We start from the raw sequence: 21,615 nt of genomic DNA, 5'->3' as shown, positions 1-21,615 counted from the left end.
ACACAGACACACAGACAGACAGACAGACAGACAGACAGACAGACAGACAGACAGACAGACAGACAGACAGACAGACAGACAGACAGACAGACAGACAGACAGAGACAGACAGACAGACAGACAGACAGACAGACAGTGTATTGCTTTGTTTTACAGAGACAAGAGAGGACCGCACCAAGAGACTGTTCAGACACTACACTGTGGGATCTTACGACAACGTCACCTCATACAGGTAAGACGCATGCACGCACACATATACACACATACACACACACACACACACACACACACGCATACACATACTTACAAACACACACACATACTTACACACACACACTTACACACACAATGTAATAGTGACATCTACTTTGTGCATGACACAAATCATTTTTCCAACAACTGTTTACAGACAGATTATTTCACTTATAATTCACTGTGTTACAATTCCAGTGGGTCAGAAGTTTACATACACAAAGTTGACTGTGCCTTTAAACAACTTGGAAACATCCAGAAAATTATGTCATGGCTTTAGAAGCTTCTGATAGGCTAATTGACATTATTTTTGTGAATTGGAGGTGTACCTGTGGATGTATTTCAAGGCCTCCCTTCAAACTCAGTGCCTCTTTGCTTGACATCATGGGAAAATCAAAAGAAATCAGCCAAGACCTCAGAAAACAAATTGTAGACCTCCACAAGTCTGGTTCATCCTTGGGAGCAATTTCCAAATGCCTGAAGGTACCACGTTCATCTGTACAATCAATAGTACGCAAGTATAAACATCATGGGACTACACAGCTGTCATTCCGCTCAGGAAGGAGACGCGTTCTGTCTCCTAGAGATGAACGTACTTTGGTGTGAAGAGTGCAAATCAATCCCAGAACAACAGTAAAAGACCTTGTGAAGATGCTGGAGGAAACAGGTACAAAAGTATATATATCCACAGTATAACAAGTCCTATATCGTCCTATATCGACATAACCTGAATGGCCGCTCAGCAAGGAAGAAGCCACTGCTCCAAAACCGCCATAAAAAGGCCAGACTAAAGTCTGCAACTGCACATGGGGACAAAGATCGTACTTTTTGGAGAAATGTCCTCTGGTCTGATGAAACAAAAATAGACCTGTTTGGCCATAATGACCATCGTTATGTTTGGAGGAAACAGGGGGATGCTTGCAAGCCGAAGAACACCATCCAAACCGTGAAGCACGGGGGTGGCAGCATCATGTTGTGGGGGTGCTTTGCTGCAGGAGGGACTGGTGCACTTCACAAAATAGATGGCATCATGAGGTAGGAATATTATGTGGATATATTGAAGCAACATCTCAAGACATCAGTCAGGAAGTTAAAGCTTGGTCGCAAATAGGTCTTCGAAATGGACAATGACTCCAAGCATTCTTCCAAAGTTGCGGCAAAATGGCTTAAGGACAACAAAGGCAAGGTATTGGAGTGGCCATCACAAAGCCCTGACCTCAATCCTATAGATAATGTGTGAGCAGAACTGAAAAAGGGTGTGCGAGCAAGGAGGCCTACAAATCTGACTCAGTTACACCAGCTCTGTCAGGAGGAATGGGCCAAAATTCAACCAACTTACAGTTTTTAACAATCCCTTTGACACTAAATTCAGAACCTTGTGGTCATTTTTCAAAACTCTAGACACAAAACTCAAAACGGTCATCACTTGTAACACAGGCTGTCCAATGTTCAAAACATTGCATTGTGCATTCATATCTTTAAAGAAACCTTTGAATTAAACCAAAAATAATTAGCTGCAAAAAAATAAATAACAGTTGAAGGTCAACTGCAGTATTCCTCAACTGGCTTGCTGTAAAAAGTAAAACAAAAGATTGATTACTGTACTTCTATATTTCCATCAACCCTGTCTTGTGGATTTGGCCACAGGTTCTCATCCACATCACAATGGATGTTTTCATTAGCCAAACATCTTGGGAAGAATCTTCGGGCATGGCAAATCCAGGCCTGACACCTGTCTGCCGTGATGTCATTGCACGCGTCATCCATGGCCTGGAGAAGGGTGGCTTGTTCGTGAGGGCACCTATCATATACCTTCCACCTCCATGTGGAGAAAAATTCCTCAATCGGGTTAAGGAAAGGAGAGTATGGGGGTAAGTACAGGGTGGTAAATTGTACAGTACCTAGATACTCTAGATATAGAGTATATAGAGTAGAGAGCTTTAGATGTTGTTCGACCAAACATTACAATGGCGAAGATGCGTAATCTAAGCAACTTTGACCGTGGTATGATTGTTGATGCCACACATGGTGATTCCAGCATCTCAGAAACAGCTGCCTTCCTGGGATTTTTACGCACTACAGTCTCTAGAGTTTACAGAGAATGGTGCAATAAACAAATTCAGTGAGCTGCAGTTCTGTGGGAAAAACACCTTGTTTATGAGAGAGGTCAGAGGAGAATGTCCAGACTCATTCAAGCTAACAGAAAGGCCACAAATGCTCAAATAACAGCTGTTTGAAACAGTGGTGTGCAGAAGGGCATCTCTTAACGTACAACACCGTGAATAATTCAGGCTGTTGTGGAGGCAAAAGGGGGTCCTACCCAGTACTAGATACAGTGGGGAGAACAAGTATTGGATACACTGCCGATTTTGCAGGTTTTCCTACTTACAAAGCATGTAGAGGTCTGTAATTTTTATCATAGGTACACTTCAACTGTGAGAGACGGAATCTAAAAATCCAGAAAATCACATTGTATGATTTTTAAGTAATTAATTTGCATTTTATTGCATGACATAAGTATTTGATACATCAGAAAAGTAGAACTTAATATTTGGTACAGTGTTTGCAATTACAGAGATCATACGTTTCCTGTAGTTCCTGTAGTTCACACACTGCAGCAGGGATTTTGGCCCACTCCTCCATACAGACCTTCTGAAGATCCTTCAGGTTTTGGGGCTGTCGCTGGGCAATACGGACTTTCAGCTCCCTCCAAAGATTTTATATTGGGTTCAGGTCTGGAGACTGGCTAGGCCACTCCAGGACCTTGAGATGCTTCTTACGGTGCCACTCCTTAGTTGCCCTGGCTGTGTGTTTCGGGTTGTTGTCATGCTGGAAGACCCAGCCACGACCCATCTTCAATGCTCTTACTGAGGGAAGGAGGTTGTTGGCCAAGATCTCGCGATACATGGCCCCATCCATCCTCCCCTCAATACGGTGCAGTCGTCCTGTCCCCTTTGCAGAAAAGCATCCCCAAAGAATGATGTTTCCACCTCCATGCTTCACGGTTGGGATGGGGTTCTTGGGGTTGTACTCATCCTTCTTCTTCCTCCAAACACGGCGAGTGGAGTTTAGACCAAAAAGCTCTATTTTTGTCTCATCAGACCACATGACCTTCTCCCATTCCTCCTCTGGATCATCCAGATGGTCATTGGCAAACTTCAGACAGGCCTGGCCATGCGCTGGCTTGAGCAGGGGGACCTTGCGTGCGCTGCAGGATTTTAATCCATGATGGCGTAGTGTGTTACTAATGGTTTTCTTTGAGACTGTGGTCCCAGCTCTCTTCAGGTCATTGACCAGGTCCTACCGTGTAGTTCTGGGCTGATCCCTCACCTTCCTCATGATCATTGATGCCCCATGAGGTGAGATCTTGCATGGAGCCCCAGACCGAGAGTGATTGACCGTCATCTTCAACTTCTTCCATTTTCTAATAATTGCGCCAACAGTTGTTGCCTTCTCACCAAGCTGCTTGCCTATTGTCCTGTAGCCCATCCCAGCCTTGTGCAACTCTACAATTTTATCCCTGATGTCCTTACACAGCTCTCTGGTCGTGGCCATTGTGGAGAGGTTGGAGTCTGTTTGATTGAGTGTGTGGACAGGTGTCTTTTATACAGGTAACGAGTTCAAACAGGTGCAGTTAATACAGGTAATGAGTGGAGAACAGGAGGGCTTCTTCAAGAAAAACTAACAGGTCTGTGAGAGCCGGAAATCTTACTGGTTGGTAGGTGACCAAATACTTATGTCATGCAATAAAATGCAAATGAATTACTTAAAAATCATACAATGTGATTTTCTGGATTTTTGAAGTGTACCTATGATAAAAATTACAGACCTCTACATGCTTTGTAAGTAGGAAAACCTGCAAAATCGGCAGTGTTTCAAATACTTGTTCTCCCCACTATAGGTGTACCTAATAAAGTGTACAGTAATGTCAAATCTGAAAACATGGTCTGGAAAAGTGGTACATGGGACCATAGAAACAGTGTCTGATAAAGAATGATGATGAAATATTACATCCATAGATAATGTAGTCCAATTAGTTCATGTTCCACGGTAATTGGTTATCCTGAAACTTTCATGATCTAAACATGGAATATTGTTTGTCTGTTTCCACAAAACTATGCATTAAGAGTAATGCAACAGTTACTTATCATTTTGAGCAGTTGTATCAATTGATAGTTAGATCATTGTAATGAAATGAATAGACAGTCATTTCAGATGTAATGTGTGAATTGCATTTTGAAATGGTAATACTTTGATGTTAAGTTGTGTCATTTTGAACAGGTGATTTTAGTTCAATGAACAAATGATCTTAGCTTTATGTGTATTGTATCCAAGCAATTGGAAAAAGTGTTAGAGTTTTGAAAATTTGCATTTTGATCATTGGTTGTGAGTTTTGTGTCGAGAGTTTTGAAAAATGACATCAAGGTTCCGAAATTAGTGCCAAAGTGACTGTAAAAAACTGTATTATGGGAAGCTTGTGGAAGGCTACCCGAAACGTTTGACCCAAGTTGAACAATTTAAAGGCAATGCTACCAAATACTAATTGAGTGTATGTAAACTTCTGACCCACTAGGAATGTGATGAAAGAAATAAAAGCTGAAATAAATGATTCTCTCTACTGTTATTCTGACATTTCACATTCTTAAAATAAAGTGGGGATCCTAACTGACCTAAGACAGGGAATTTTTACTAGGATTAAATGTCAGGAATTGTGAAAAACTGAGTTTAAATGTATTTGGCTAAGGTGTATGTAAACTTCCGACTTCAACTGTATTTGGCCCTGTATTTTGGCACTGTAATATCCAGTATTTTGGATTTCAGAAAGTTACAGATGCACAAAGATCATGCCCCTAGAACATGCTAACCTCTCACCATTGCCAATAACAGGGAAGGTTAGCATTTTGTGGGGGTATGATATACAGTATACTCTTCTGTAACGATTCAGTAATGATTAGCCACAATCATGATAGCATCCACATTAATGAAGAAGTGGTCAGAAACATATTATATTATTATTTACAATAAAAGTTACTCCAAAATGACACAATACATTATTTACCATTGATTTCTATTGGGCACAACATAATCCGAAACACAACCAAAACAAACTGCAAGTATATCCAATTAGTTTGTAGTCATACGCTTGATGTAGTCATTGCATGCTAGGAATATTGGATCAATTACTAACTGGTTTACTAAATGTACTACACTATAAGTGAATTTGTACAAATATTTATGACTCCTTCAAATGGGGGGGGGGGGGACTAAATACATAAAGTGCTTTCATTTCTAAACAGTGAAACAGATATTTATGAAAATACCCTAAAATAATTGGTGACATTCTGTACTGTCACCTCATATAAAACATTTGATCTCAAATCCAAAATGCTAGAGTATAAAGCACAATTAAAGGTTTTTGCTTCACTGTCCAAATAAATACTTAGGGAGTGTAAATGAGAGTTATGTGATGCTGTTGCTGTCTAGTGGTGAGACAGGGTCCCTGCATTCTGCTTGCATTATACAAAACTAAGCTCCCATTACCAAAACATGAGTGTGTGTTTGTGCATGTGTTTGAGTTTGTCTCTCCCTCTCTTCCTTGTCCGTCTCTGAAATGTACTGCATATGACGTCTGTAATAAAGGAGCGTATGAGTGCTAGCTCTCGTGTAAATCATATGTGCAGGCTGAGAGAGAGGACAGTAGAAGAGGAGCTGCTATAGGACTGTGTCATGATGTAAATTCAGTTTAAATGTCAGTCAGCTTGTCAGGAGAGAGGCGCTTGGTATCAGAGCGTTGCTGGGGAGAGAGAGAGCAGTTCTCCACCACTTTAACAATGGGTACATAGTGAGTCATGAAGATTATGTGAGAGCTACAGCAGCTGAATAGGAGAGAATGTCAAATCTCTTGCATGGAAGTCTATGGAATGGAGTTGTATGTGAATGGAAGTCTATGGAATGTAGTTGTATGTGAATGGAAGTCTATGGAATGGAGTTGTATGTGAATGGAAGTCTATAGAATGTAGTTGTATGTGAATGGAAGTCTTTGGAATGGAGTTGTATGTGAATGGAAGTCTATGGAATGGAGTTGTATGTGAATGGAAGTCTTTGGAATGTAGTTGTATGTGAATGGAAGTCTATGGAATGGAGTTGTATGTGAATGGAAGTCTTTGGAATGTAGTTGTATGTGAATGGAAGTCTATGGAATGGAGTTGTATGTGAATGGAAGTCTTTGGAATGTAGTTGTATGTGAATGGAAGTCTATGGAATGGAGTTGTATGTGAATGGAAGTCTATAGAATGTAGTTGTATGTGAATGGAAGTCTATGGAATGTAGTTGTATGTGAATGGAAGTCTATAGAATGTAGTTTGTATGTCAATGGAAGTCTTTGGCATGCTGCTGTGAATTGCTACTTAGAGTGTTTATGGAACATTATTCTATGTAAGACTGTATAAATACATTGTGTGATATGATTCTGCTACAGTGTGTGTTTTTTTGCATGTGAATGTATGGAAGATATTTTCAAAATGCCTGAGTTGAGCTGTATCTAAATGGGAGTTCATGAAATAGAATTGTGAATGCAACATTAGAGAGATTGAGAACATGGTTGGTTGAATGGAAACATAAAGCAAGGTATTCTGGAGCTATGGAGGGGAAAACGTTTAAGCTGGAGTTGGATATGCAGGATGTAGGCTGAGAGAGGGAGGAGAGGAGGAGATGTTGAACTATAGGCATATCTATAAACCGTATATCTCTCTGTATTTAGCATGTCCTCTAGTTAAATGATACTGTATCTCTGCAACCTCTGCCCCCTGACACAGGAGTATTTCTCACGGGTCTCCAGGCCCTGTCAGCAGGGGCTCTATCTGCCCTGGGTAAGTGGCTGGGCAGCAGGCGTGGCAAACTGTTAACACAAGGTCAAACTCCAGATCTCCCTTGCCAGTGTGTGTGGTGTTGGGATGTCTACTAACCAGAGAGACTTTCGCAACACTGACACTCTCACTCTTCTGCTTCACTAACTCTATGGGCTGTCTGGTGTCAGCCGTGGGATCTGACAGTCAGTCAGTCAACAGTATATGGGTGTTGCTGAGAATGGGACATGATGCTGCTTTTACTGTGTGGCTACAGAGTGCTAGAATGTCGCTGGGAATACATGTGCTGTTGTTTTTGAGGATTGAATTGTCTGGAATGAACTGACATAATATTGCACTCACTCACACACACACACACACACACACACACACACACACACACACACACACACACACACACACACACACACACACACACACACACACACACACACACACACACACACACACACACACACACACACACACACACACACACACACACACACACACACACATAAACAAAAACACACACTGTGACGACTCTCTTAATAGTCGTGAGATAATTTAATATTTCTCTGCAAGCAAGCACGCACTCCTCTTCTTCCTCTTCTCTTCCTCTTTCTCCTCCTCCTCTTCTTCCTCTTCTCCTCCTCCTCCTCCTCCTGAATGGGAGAGGCTAAGTCCTCTGTTCTTATCTCCTATCCCTGGAATTTCAGTCATTAGGAGGGAACACACAGACAACACTGGTGATGAAAGGCCCGCATTACACATAATTACATTGCATTTGCTAGTACTATCCTGCTGTACACACACACACACACACACACACACACACATAAACAAAAACACACACTGTGACGACTCTCTTAATAGTCGTGAGATAATTTAATATTTCTCTGCAAGCAAGCACGCACTCCTCTTCTTCCTCTTCTCTTCCTCTTTCTCCTCCTCCTCTTCTTCCTCTTCTCCTCCTCCTCCTCCTCCTGAATGGGAGAGGCTAAGTCCTCTGTTCTTATCTCCTATCCCTGGAATTTCAGTCATTAGGAGGGAACACACAGACATCACTGGTGATGAAAGGCCCGCATTACACATAATTACATTGCATTTGCTAGTACTATCCTGCTGTACACACACACACACACACACACACACACACACACACACACACACACACACACACACACACACACACACACACACACACACACACGCACACACACACACGCACACACACACACACACACACAATCTAGGTACTGTACAGCCCCAAGAGAACCTTGAGCTAGGCTTTTAAGTTGATTTGGTCATCAGAGAAGGAGGTTCAGGTGTGTTTGTTTTTAAAGCCATTCTGTTCCTCTCTCCCTACATCACTCCCCACCTAGCTCTCTCTCTGCTCCCTATCCTTCCCCCTTCTCTCCCCTATCTATCCCTCTCTTTCCTTACCTCTTTCTCTCTCTCATTGTCCCTCTCCTCCCATCCCTGTCCCCCTTTCTCTACCATCCCTGGCTCTCTCTCCCCTTTTCTTCATTCCCCCTCTGTCTCTTTGTCTTTTCTCTCTGTGAACTTGTTGCTGGACTCTTACTTGCTGTCCCTCTCCTCTCTACTCTCCAGTGATTACATCATAGAGGAGAAGAATGCTATGCTGCAGAAGAAAGAAAACGAAGGCTTCGGCTTCGTACTGCGGGGAGCCAAAGGTAGAAAACACACACACTCACACACACACATAGGTGAATACCTTTGCTAATTAATCAAGTGTTTTAGTGCTTGGCCATAAGACTGGAACAGACAACTTCTCTCTCTATATCTCCAGGACCAGCCTGGAGCTCCAAACACATATCTTCACAAAGCTTGACTTTATACCTTATTACTAAAGCAGGCTGTTTTGATCACTGTCACTGCTGCCTCCAAGACCCTGCTAGCTACTTTCTTCATGTCATAGGCTGTCTGTGTGTGTGTCATTACAGGTCTGTGAGCCCCTCTGCAGGTGTTCTGAGTGTGGGGTATGAGATGTGGTGGGTTGATGTGAGGATTTCTAGACCTCTTTCACTGAGTCACACAGTATGACTTATGATGAACCAACACGACTGGCTTTGATCAACACCACATTGTCTCTCTCCGAGTGTGTGTATGTGTGTGTCTGTCTAGTCTTTGTGGTGGCGTCATCTTAAAATGAACTGTCCGTTGAATCCCCATCTGTTCCTCACACATTGTATTCAGGGAGACAGAAATAACATTCTTTCTCTCCAATTTTATCTTTATTTCTTCTCGTTCATTGATTCCTTCACTGTCTTTCTTTTGTTCTATTCTTCTCTTGTCTTTCTTTAATTCTTTCTTTCACCCCTTCCTTCCCTCTTCTTTATTCCTTTCTCAGCTTTACTATTAGTCCTTATCCTCTACTACTTCACACACACCCTACTGCATGTTCCAGCTCCCCATGCTGGTTACTATAGCAACCCCTTGCGGGCACCAAACCCAGGAGTCAGAGTGTGTTTGCTGCTCCTCCATCTCTATATTTATATTTTTGTCGTTTAGCAGACACTCTTATCCAGAGTGACGTACAGGAGCATTTAGGGTTAAGTGCCTTGCTCAATGGCACATCGACTGATATTTCACCTGATTGGCTCAGGGTTTTGAACCAGCGACCTTTCCATTACTGTCCAAACGCTCTTAACTGCTAGGCTACCTGCCTCTCTCTCCCCCGCTCTCTGTCTCAACATCTCTTTCTTACTCCACTTTTTTTCTCTTGCTCTCTTCCTTTCCCTACCTCTAAACACTAAAGCTATGAAGGCTAGAGAGAGAGGGAGAGACTAGTCTGTAGCTTTCCTCCTGATCAACAAACAGTTGACATGGAGTCTAATGTAGAGCCAATAGCTTTCTTTTTCTCCTCCTTTTCCAATTTCCATCAGTCAACTTTCCCCCACTCTAGATGTATCCCTCCCTCTCTCCTCTCTTCTGCTTGTCTTCTTCTTTCTCTCCCCCCATCTTCCCATGTGCCTCAGATAAAACTGAATAGATTGTCTTTCATAGTGGGGTCATGTCACACACACACACACACACACACACACACACACACACACACACACACACACACACACACACACACACACACACACACACACACACACACACACACACACACACACACACACACACACACACACACACACACACACATTGCAGGTGCCTCTCGGAGCTCTCCTTTGTAAGTGGTATAGTTGGACTCAATTGGATTAAATGGAGGGTGTGTGTAGTGTGTGTGTAGTTCACAGTAGCTCTATCCTCAGGTGTGTGTGTGTGTGTGTGTGTGTGTAATCTGATTTTCAGTGTGAGAGTGATTAAAGTAATACGGTTGAGTGAAAGGGTCTCTCCCTGTCACACCACCTCACCGTTCCTACATAGTCCATCTGTAAATAGCCCACCCAATCTACCTACCGCATCCCCATATTGTTTTTATTTACTTTGTTACTCTTTTGCACACCAGTATCACTACTTGCACACCATCATCTGCTCATCATCATCTGCTCATCTATCACTCCAGTGTTAATCTGCTAAATTGTAATTACTTTGCTTCTATGGCCTATTTATTGCCTTACCTCCTCATGCCATTTGTACACACTGTATATAGACTTTCTTTTTTTCTATTGTGTTATTGACTGTATGTTTGTTTATTCTATGTGTAACTCTGTGTTGTTGTTTGTGTCGCACTGCTTTGCTTTATCTTGGCCAGGTCGCAGTTGTAAATGAGAACTTGTTCTCAACTAGCCTACCTGGTTAAATAAAGGTGAAATAAATAAAAATAAACACTATACCATCTCACTCTATTATAAACACACATTCACTTACAGGCTGCTGTGTGTATCTACTTCTATGTGTACCTCTATGAGCTTAAGGTGTGTTCTCTTTTCCATGGCAGATGTGCGTGGGTGATACTCTCACGATTCAGTGTAAGATTAATACTGTATGTGTATTTCTTGTGTTCAAACATCTATCCATGTTTGGATATTTGGTAATTCTCTCTGTGTATTCCCAGCTGAGACGCCTATTGAGGAGTTCACCCCAACACCTGCATTCCCTGCCCTCCAGTACCTGGAGTCTGTTGACGTGGAGGGAGTGGCCTGGAGGGCTGGGCTTAGGACAGGAGACTTCCTCATAGAGGTAACTACACCCCCTCTCCTCTTCTCCTATCTCCTCTCCAACCCCATGGACTAGCCCCACTGCCTCTCAGGCCTCTGTCTGCTGACCTCCAGCCGTGTGTATATGTGTGCGTGGCATTCGTGCGTGTGTGTGTGTGTTCCAGGTGCACGGAGTGAACGTGGTGAAGGTGGGCCATAAGCAGGTGGTGTCGCTGATCAGACAGGGGGGCAACAGCCTGCTGATGAAGGTGGTCTCTGTCACACGCAAACCTGAGTCCGAGGACGTGGTCCGCAAGAAAGGTGAGCAGCATGTCCCTCATCAAGTTACTATGTGTCATATATAATGAGTATCTACACTCCTGTGATTGTATCATGTATATCTGAGCCTGTATTCACAAATCGTCTCGGAGTAGGAGTGGTGATCTAGGATCAGTTTAGCCTTTTAGATCATAATGAATAAGATTATATGGACAAGTCCTAGATCAGCACTCCTACTCTGAGATGCTTTGTGTTGATACTCGCCCTGGTGTGCTGGAGTGGACAAGTTGAAAAATGGGACTTCCACTACTGCCTGTCCCTCATTGCAGATGTAATCTCCTCCTCCTTCAGTCCAGTGTCACATTATTAGCTGGTCCATGTATTTGATCTCTGGCATATAGCCATTAGGTTCTTCAATACTAGGTTCTGTATTAGTATGTTGTCATGGATATGGCAGTTGGCACTTGATGACCTGATATATTTGAGAAGGATCTGTATGTTCCTGTCATCAAGGTGATTTCACCACTTTGCCACACTGTAAATTCATGTGGTTTCCATGTCAACGGCATCTCATCTCATCCCCGTGCTAAACAGCTCCCACTCTGTCCTGCTACTAAGACCCCGGGAAAGTGTATGTGTGTGTGTCTCTTTGGGTGTGCGAGACAGACAGATACACATGTAGGATTTTAATTTGATCACCCTGTTGCAGGAGAACTTAGGTGTATTTGAGGTTTTAGTTGGTTTACTATTTTTGTGAGGACTTTTGGTACTCACAAGTACAGAAAAAGGTGTCCACACACACACAGAGAGGGAAAGAGAGAGAGAGAGAGAGAGAGAGAGAGAGAGATAAAGTGAGAAAGAGAGAAAGTGAGAGAGAAAGTGAGAGACAGAAAGTGTGAGAGAGAGACAGAGAGAGGAAAGATATAACAGTCGATATGGAGGTCTCTGAGTAGGTAGTCTGTGATTGGAACTGAACATGACAGACATGTATTGTTGCTCGGTTTGAAGTTGCGTGAATCCCCCCCCAAAATAAGGACGATTTGCATATCCAGGATCAGTGGTGTAAAGTTCTTAAGTAAAAATACTTTAAAGTACTACTTAAGTCGTTTTTGGGGGTATATGTACTTGACTTTACTATTTATATTTTTGACATCTTTTACTTTTACTCCACCACATTCCTGAAGAAAATAATGTACATTCTACTGCATACATTATCCCTGACACCCAAAAGTACTCGTTACATTTTGAATGCTTAGCAGGACAGGAAAATGGTCAAATTCACTCACTTAAAGAGACAATTCCTGGTCTTCACTACTGCATCTGATCTGGCAGACTCACTAAACACAAATGATTTGTGTTGGAGTGTGCCCCTGGCTATCCCGTAAATTTAAAAAACAAGAAAATCGTGCTGTTTGGTTTGGTTAATATAAGGAATTTGAAATGATTTATACTTTTACTTTTGATACTTTAGTATATTTTAGCAATTATGTTTACTTTTGATACTTAAGTATATTTAAAACCAAATGATTTTTTACTTTTTCTCAAGTAGGATTTTACTGGGTAACTCACTTTTACTTGAGTCACTTTCTATTAAGGGAATCTTTACTTTTACTCAAGTATGAAAATTGGGTACTTTTTCCACCACTGTCCAGGATGTTGTATTTTCCCAAGAAGTTATAATTTTTTTACAATTAAAATGGAATATGTCTTATTTAAGTAATGCTTTGACAGTGGTTAAAGACAGTGACAAACAACAGTAATACACTTGATTACACTGAGACGACAGTGTATTTATCCACCTAATTTGAAGAAATGAGTTTGTTGTGAATATCTACCGCTTGGTCATGATGAAGTCCCCACTACCTCTAATTTCATTAGAGGACTCAGGTCAGGAGTGTACAGTGTGTGTTTGGGGCAGTATAGAGTGTGACAGGGAGGAGACAGAAACGGATCAGAGAGGTGTGCTAAACGCAGAACAAGGGAGAGCTCGGTTTGTTGTTTTGAAAGTCTCTAAAAATGTGTTCTAATGAAAAAGTTTGGTTACTAGTTACCTTTTGAATTTGGATCCCGTGACCTGGTTAGCCTCAGTTGCTGGGACCGTTACATCTGTTCAGGGATCCTGCCAACCAAAAGTCTGACGAGCTACTTGGCGTAGCAGCTAGCTTAGCTGCTAGATTACTAGCTATCAAGCTAGTAAAGTTTCCTTGACAGCTTGAACACAGCCCGCAAAGCGTATAACGCTTGTGCCGATCTTGTGACTGTCTAAATCCCTGCTGTTTGTTTCTGTTTCCATCTGCCCTGCGACCTGCCCTGTCTGGACCTGTGGGGCACCAATGCTGGTCTATGTTGCTACCATGAAATCCAAAGTCAATGGTGTGAGTAATGGAGAGGACAGTTTCTCTATCACAGGTGAAAGATTTTTTAAATGAACAATAGGGGTTCTACAAACAGTTGTTACAACAACAGGAAAATAGCTTCAAGATCTTTGTTGAAATACTGATTGACTCAACTAACAAACAAATGGATGATCTGACTAGAGAGGTCATGGACCTTAAGAACAGTTTTCAGTTGTCCCAGGAGAGGTGGATGTCCTGAAAGAAACTTGCAGAAAGATGACAACAAACTGTAAGTCTACGCAAGATGACATCAGCATAGTCTATGAATCATTATTAACTTCTGTGCGCTATGGATCCCTTTTACGGGATCATTTTCCTAAACAACCGCTGAATTGCAGGGCGCAAAATAGTACAAAACATATTTATAATCATGCAATCACAAGTGAAATATACCAAAACACAGCTTAGCTTGTTGTTAATCCACCTATCGTGTCAGATTTTGAAAATATGCTTTGCAACAAAAGCAATCTAAGCTTTTGTGAGTGTATCAATCAATGCTAGAACAGTTAGCCTTATATTAGCTTGGTTAGCTTGGTCACGAAAGTCAGAAAAGCAATAAAATTAATCGCTTACCTTTGATAATCTTCGGATGTTTGCACTCACGAGACTCCCAGTTACACAACAAATGTTCTTTTTGTTCGATAAATATTACTTTTATAACAAAAAAACGCCATTTGGGTTGCGCGTTATGTTCAGAAAACCAAAGCCTCGTTCCGTTCGACGAAAATTCCAAAAAGTATCCGTAATGGTCGTAGAAACATGTCAAATGTTTTTTATAATCAATCCTCAGGTTGTTCTTAACAAACATAATCGATAATATTTCAACCGGACCGTAACCTATTCAATAAGAGAGAAAAAGAAAATGGAGAGCTACCCTCTCGCGCGCAGGAACTAATCAGAGGACACCTGACTACTTTTGAATAATCTCGCTCATTTTTCAAAATAAAAAGCCTGAAACTATGTCTAAAGCCTGGTCACAGCCTGAGGAAGCCATTGGAAAAGGAATCTGGTTGATACCCCTTTAATAGGAAGAAAGACGGGCCAGGAAACACAGATTAAAAAAAAAAATATATATATATATATCACTTCCGGGTTAGATTTTCTCAGGTTTTCGCCTGCAGAATCTTATACTCACAGACAATATTTTGACAGTTTTGGAAACTTTGGAGTGTTTTCTATCCTAATCTGTACATTATATGCATATTCTACGATCTGGACCTTAGAAATAGTCTGTTTACCTTGGGAACGTTATTTTAAAAATTAAAAAAAATCTGACCCCTAGCGTCAAGATTAACAATGACTGGGAAAACAAACTATCTAGAGGGACAATCCAGGAGGAATAACATTGTTGTGAATGGCAAACCAGTCTTAACATGAGAACTGGGCAGAGTCTGAGGAGAAAGTAAAAACAATGATCACTGAAAAGCTGATCATTGAAGATTGAGGTGGAGCACACCCACAGGTCTGGAAAACAATTTGAAAAAAAACAAACACGATTCGCAAGTGAAGGAGATCCTCCCACATTGCTTAAATCTGCTACGACAGGCTCATTGTCCACCCTCTCTCCCAAAATACTGAGTGGAGTGAGAGAGCCAAGTTTCCAGGTTAGAAGCTTCAGCCCCACATCACACACACACCCACCAACTGACACTCACAAGTGCCTGATTGACTGACTCTATTTGCCAAACCATGTTCTTGTCATTCTTTGTGTATTTCTTTCTTCATTTTACTTCTATCTCTGATAAGCTACTCAGGAAAGGACTGAAAATAGCCCATATTAATATATGTAGCCTTAGAAATAAGATTCATGAAATCAATATCTTGCTAACATCAGATAATATTCATATATTGTTTGTCTTTGAAACTCACTTAGATAATTCCTTTGATGATACAGCGGTCGCAATACAAGGATATAACAGCTACAGAATAGACAGAAATGCTAATGGAGGAGGTGTTACTGTATATGTTCAGAGCCATATTCCTGTAAAGTTTAGAGATTACCTTATGTCTAATGTTGTTGAAGTGTTGTGGTTGCAAGTTAACCTGCCTCATCTAAAGACTCTTCTTTTGGAGTGTTGCTATAGGCCACCAAGTGCTAACAGTACTGTATCTCAAATCAAATCAAATTGTATTTGTCACATTCGCTGAGTCCAACATGTGTAGACTTTACTGTGAAATGCTTACTTATGAGCCCTTTCCCAAAAATGCAGAGTTAAAAAGTAAAAGAAATAGCAAAAAAATAAAAATAAAATAGTAACACAATAAAACAACAATAACAAGACTATATACTACTGGTAGTAGTACTGGTACCGAGTCACTGTGCAGAGGTACGAGGTAGTTGAGATAATATGTACATGCAAGTAGGGGTGAAAGTGAATAGGCAATCAGTATAGATAATAAACAGAGTAGCAGCAACGTGCAATGCATTCTGAAAGTATTCAGACCCCTTCCCCTTCTCCACATTTTGTTACATTACAGCCTTATTCTAAAATGGATCGAATAATTGTTTTCCTCATCAATCTACACACAATACCCCATAATGACAAAGTGCAAACATGTTTTTAGACATTTTTCAAAATGTAGAAAAAATAAAAAACAGAAATACCTTACTTACATAAGTAATCAGACCCTTTGCTATGAGATTCGAAATTGAGCTCAGGTGCATCCTGTTTCCATTGATCATCCTTGAGATCTTTGTACAACTTCATTGGAGTACACCTCTGGTAAATTCTATTAATTAGACATGATTTGGAAAGGCACACACCTGTCTATATAAGGTCCCACAGTTGACAGTGCATGTCAGAGCAAAATCCAAGCCATGAGGTCGAAGGAATTGTCCATAGAGCTCTGAGACAGGATTGTGTCAAGGCACAGATCTGGGGAAGGGTACAAAATAATTTCGGCAGCATTTAAGGTCCCCAAGAACACAGTGGCCTCCATCATATGGCTGCAATCCTGTTAACGGGATCGATATGACAACAACCAGTGAAAGTGCAGGGCGCCAAATTCAAACAACAGAAATCTCATAATTAAAATTCCTCAAGCATACAAGTATTTTACACCATTTTAAAGATACACTTCTTGTTAATCCCACCACAGTCTCCGATTTCAAAAAGGCTTTACAGCGAAAGCACACCAAACGATTATGTTAGATCAGAGCCAAGTCACAGAAAAACACAGCCATTTTTCCAGCCAAAGAGAGGAGTCACAAAAATCAGAAAGAGAGATAAAATGAATCACTAACCTTTGATGATCTTCATCAGATGACACTCATAGGACTTCATGTTACACAATACATATATGTTTTGTTCGGTTAAGTTCATATTTATATTCCAGAAATCTGAGTTTACATTGGCGCGTTATGTTCAGTAGTTCCAAAACATCCGGTGATTTTGCAGAGAGCCACATCAAATAATAGAAATACTCATCATAAACTTTGATGAAAGATACATGTTTTACATAGAACTAAAGATACACTTGTTCTTAATGCAACCGCTGTGTTAGATTTCAAAAAAGCTTTATGGCAAAGCACAATATTCAATAATCTGAGAACAGCGTTCAGCCACAAAAGGAAGCCATACAGTTACCCGCCAAATTGTGGAATCAACAAAAGTCATAAATAGCATTATAAATCTTCACTTACCTTTGCTAATCTTCGTCGGGATGCACTCCCAGGACTCCCACTTCCACAATAAATGTTCATTTTGTTCGGTAATGTCCATCATTTATGTCCAAATAGCTATTTTTGTTAGCGTGTTTGGTAAACAAATCAGGAAGTCAGGAAGCGCGTTCACTAAAAGCAGATGAAATGTCAAAAAGTTCCGTAACAGTCAGTAGAAACATGTCAAACGATGTATTGAATCAATCTTTAGGATGTTTTTAACATAAATCTTCAATAATGTTCCAACCGGAGAATTCCATTGTCTTTAGAAGTGTGATGGAACAGAGCTCCCTCTCATGTGACCGCGCATGGTCAGAAACTCCTCAAATACAGTTGTACCAAGCTTGTAGCGTCATGCCCAAGAAGACTTGAGGCTGTAATCTCTGCCAAAAGTGCTTCAACAAGGTACTGAGTAAAGGGTCTGAATACTAATGTATATGTGATATATCAGTTTTTTATTTGTAATACATTTGCAAATATAAAAAAAGAAAATGACATCTCAGATTGTCATGCCTTCATACCGACCTTGTGCCATACCGGGATATTCGGTAATACCGGCACTGAAAAAAAAACATCTCATAGAGAATGCTAACTAAATGCTAACAAGAGTATTACAAACATTTTGTACAGTTTCTAACCTAAACTAGTAAGTCAAAAATGCTACTCACAGTTTGCTGCACGCCCAAAACAAATATTAGCCAGCAAGGCTCTTGATCCAGGAGGGGATTCTCTGCTGTTACCAAGCGAATGCTTGATTTTGAAGGTAGCATAACAAGCTACTAAATTACTAATCCAAATGCACAACTACAGAGCATTTAGCACTACCTTAATAGTTATAAGATATCTAGCTGGCAAACATTTAGTTGTGAATTCCATACTGTAATTAGATCACCTGGCTCTAGCTGTACAACAGAGTAACTCACAAGGCTCCGGTCTCTCATTGTTGTATGCTTGTAAACAAACACCACGTGACACGTAAGCTTCATAAGAATGTGACAGGTGAAATGAAGAACACAATGTCATTTATTGCCTAACTTTTTTCACAAGATGACTGCAGGTATTTACTTAAAAGTAGCTACAAATATTCAAATGTATTAAAAAGAAAATCCAAATACCCCGGTATACGGCATATACGGTTTACCCCCCAAGCCTAGTGTGGACCAGAAGTCCCCACAAGAATAGTAAACAAACTAAAAGGATTAGGGTTAGAATTAGGGTTAGAATTAGGTTCAGGGTTAGGAGCTAGGGTTAATTTTAGGGTTAAGGTTAGGCTTAGTGTTAGGGTTAAGGTTAGGGTTAGGTTTAGGGTTAGGGAAAATAGGATTTTTAATGGGACTGAATTGTGTGTCTCCACAAGATTAGTTATAGAAGACTGTGTGTGTGTGTGTGTGTGTGTGTGTGTGTGTGTGTGTGTGTGTGTGTGTGTATGTGTGTGCGTGCGTGCGTGTGTGCGTGTGTGCGTGTCAGTGTAGTGTGAGTGTGTGGGTAGAATCCAATGAGTGTACATAGAGACGGTGAGTCAGTTCAAATAAAAAGGGGGTCAATGTAAATAGTCTGGGTAGCCTTTGATGAACTATTCAGTAGTCTTATGACTTGAGGGTAGAAGCTGTTCAGGAGCTTTTTGGTCCCAGACTTGCTGCTCCGGCAACACCTGCCGTGCGGTAACAGTCTATGACTTGGGTGGCAGGAGTCTTTGACAATTTTTTGGGGCTTCGTATAGAGGTTCTGGATGGCAGGGAGCTCGGCCCGAGTGTTGTACTGGGCCGTACTGGCCTTATGGTCGGATGCCAAGCGGTTGCCATACCAAGTGGTGATGCAGCCAGTCAAGATGCTTCTTAAGGATCGGTGTCCCGCTAGCGGGATTTTAAACATTTATGCACATATAAGTGTCTTATAACGGCTGAAAGCTTAAATTCTTGTTAATCTAACTGCACTGTTCGATTTACAGTAGCTATTACAGCAAAAACATGCCATGCGAGTGTTTGAGGACGGCGCCCCACATCAAAATATTTTTCCATCGGCACAGGTTTCATACATTCACATATAGCGATTAAATATTCACTTACTTTTTGAAAATCTTCCTCCGATTTGTCATCCAAAGGGACCCAGCTGTAACATGTAGTGTCGTTTTGTTAGATGAAATCCTCCTTTATAACCCAAAAAGTCTGTTTAGTTGGCACCATCGATTTGAGTAATCCACTCGTTCAATTTGCAAAGAAAATAATCCAAAAATCTACCCCTAAACTTTGTTTCAACAAGTCAAAATACGTTTCTATTTACTCCTCAGATACCCTAAAATGTAATCAAACTATAATATTTATTTCAGAAAGAAGTATGTTCAATAGGAAACCGATTTTAGCAGGTGCGTAATGTCTTCATGATGCATGCGCAAACACGGATTTCCAAGACTGTGTCCTTCTACTAAAACTGATATTTCTTATTCGTTTTTGAAGTTACAAGCCTGAAACTTTGAACATAGACTGCTGACAAGCCATAGGAATTGCATCCAGGGAGCTAATTTTCAATATGCATTTCTAAGAGTCCCCAATATATCAATTGTTATATCAATATAACAATTTCTTTGGATTTTCTCCTACCATATCTATTGTGTTATATATTCATCTACATTATTTTCACCTTTCTACAAACTTCAAAAGTGTTTTCTTTCCAATGGTACAAATTATATGCATATCCTGGCTTTCAGGGCCTGAGCTACAGGCAGTTTACTTTGCGCACGTAATTCAAAAAGGAACTGGAGAAAAAAGGGGCCTATCCCTAAGAAGTGTTAATGGTATAGCTGTCGAACTTTATGAGAATCTAAGGGCCCATGACAAATCTTTTCACCCTCCTTCGGGGGAAGAGGTGTTATCGGGCCCTCTTCATGATTGTGTTGGTGTGTTTGGACCATGATAGGTCCTTAGCGATGTGGATGCCGAGGAACTTGAAGCTCTCGACCCACTCCACTACATCCCTGTCAATGTGAATGGAGGCGTCATTTGCAAACTTAATGATGGTGCTGGAGTCGTGCGCGGTCACTCAGTCATGGGTGAACAGGGAGTACAGGAGGGGACTAAGCATGCAAGCCTGAGGGGCCCCCGTGTTGTGCGTCAGCATGGCGGATGTGTTGTTGCCTACCCCCCCGACCTGAGGGCGGCCTGTCAGGAAGTCCAGGATACAGTTGCAGAGGGAGGCCTTCAATCCCAGGGTCCAGAGCTTAGTGATGACCTTGAAGGGCACTATGGTGTTGAATGCTGAGCTGTAATCAATGAACAGCATTCTCACGTAGGTGTACCTTTTGTCCAGCTGGGAAAGGGCAATGTGGAGTGCAATTGAGATTGCATCATCTGTGGATCTGTTGGGGCGGTAAGCGAATTAGAGTGGGTCCATTGTGTCTGGGATGATGATGTTGATGTGAGCCATGACTAGCCTTTCAAAGCATTTCATAGCTACAGATGTGAGTGCTACGGTGCGATAGTCATTTAGAAAGGTTCCCTTGGCATTTTTGGAAACAGGGACAATGGTGGTATGCTTGAAACATGTAGGTATTACAGACTGGGTCAGAGAGAGATAGAAAATGTCAGTGAAGACACTTGCCAGCTGGTCAGCGCATGCTCTGGGTATGTGTCCTGGTAGTCCGTCTGACCCTGTTGCCTTGTGAATGTTAACCTGTTTAACTTCTTATGGCTGCAGCCCGACGTCGGTACACTTATGACAACAGCCAGCTCAAGTGCAGGGCGCGAAATTCAAAATATATATTTTTTAAATATTTAACTTTCACACATTAACAAGTCCAATACAGCATATGAAAGGTACACATCTTGTGAATCCAGCCAACATGTCCGATTTTTAAAATGTTTTACAGCGAAAACACCACGTATATTTATGTTAGCTCATCACCAAATACAAAAGAGGACAGACATTTTTCACAGCACAGGTAGCATGCACAAAGCCAATCTAACTAACCAAGAACCAACCAAACTAACCAACAAACAACTTCATCAGATGACAGTCTTATAACATGTTATACAATAAATCTATGTTTTGTTCGAAAAATGTGCATATTTCAG

At 41.2% G+C, this 21,615-nt stretch overlaps 1 protein-coding gene across 1 annotated transcript in view; it reads left to right on the top strand.

Moving 5' to 3' along the window:
- The window catches only part of shank3a (SH3 and multiple ankyrin repeat domains 3a), a 684,304-nt gene that overhangs the window by 642,412 nt on the left and 20,277 nt on the right, over positions 1–21,615 (top strand). The window contains exons 14-17 of the mRNA XM_038964510.1: positions 157–232; positions 8,712–8,794; positions 11,131–11,255; positions 11,398–11,533. Coding sequence (XP_038820438.1) covers positions 157–232; positions 8,712–8,794; positions 11,131–11,255; positions 11,398–11,533 — 420 coding nt within the window. The remainder of the gene's footprint in view (positions 1–156; positions 233–8,711; positions 8,795–11,130; positions 11,256–11,397; positions 11,534–21,615) is intronic.

This window comes from Salvelinus namaycush, chromosome 2 (genome assembly GCF_016432855.1).
Source record: "Salvelinus namaycush isolate Seneca chromosome 2, SaNama_1.0, whole genome shotgun sequence".
Lineage (NCBI taxonomy): Eukaryota > Metazoa > Chordata > Actinopteri > Salmoniformes > Salmonidae > Salvelinus > Salvelinus namaycush.
This window is presented reverse-complemented; position numbering and strand designations above follow the sequence as displayed.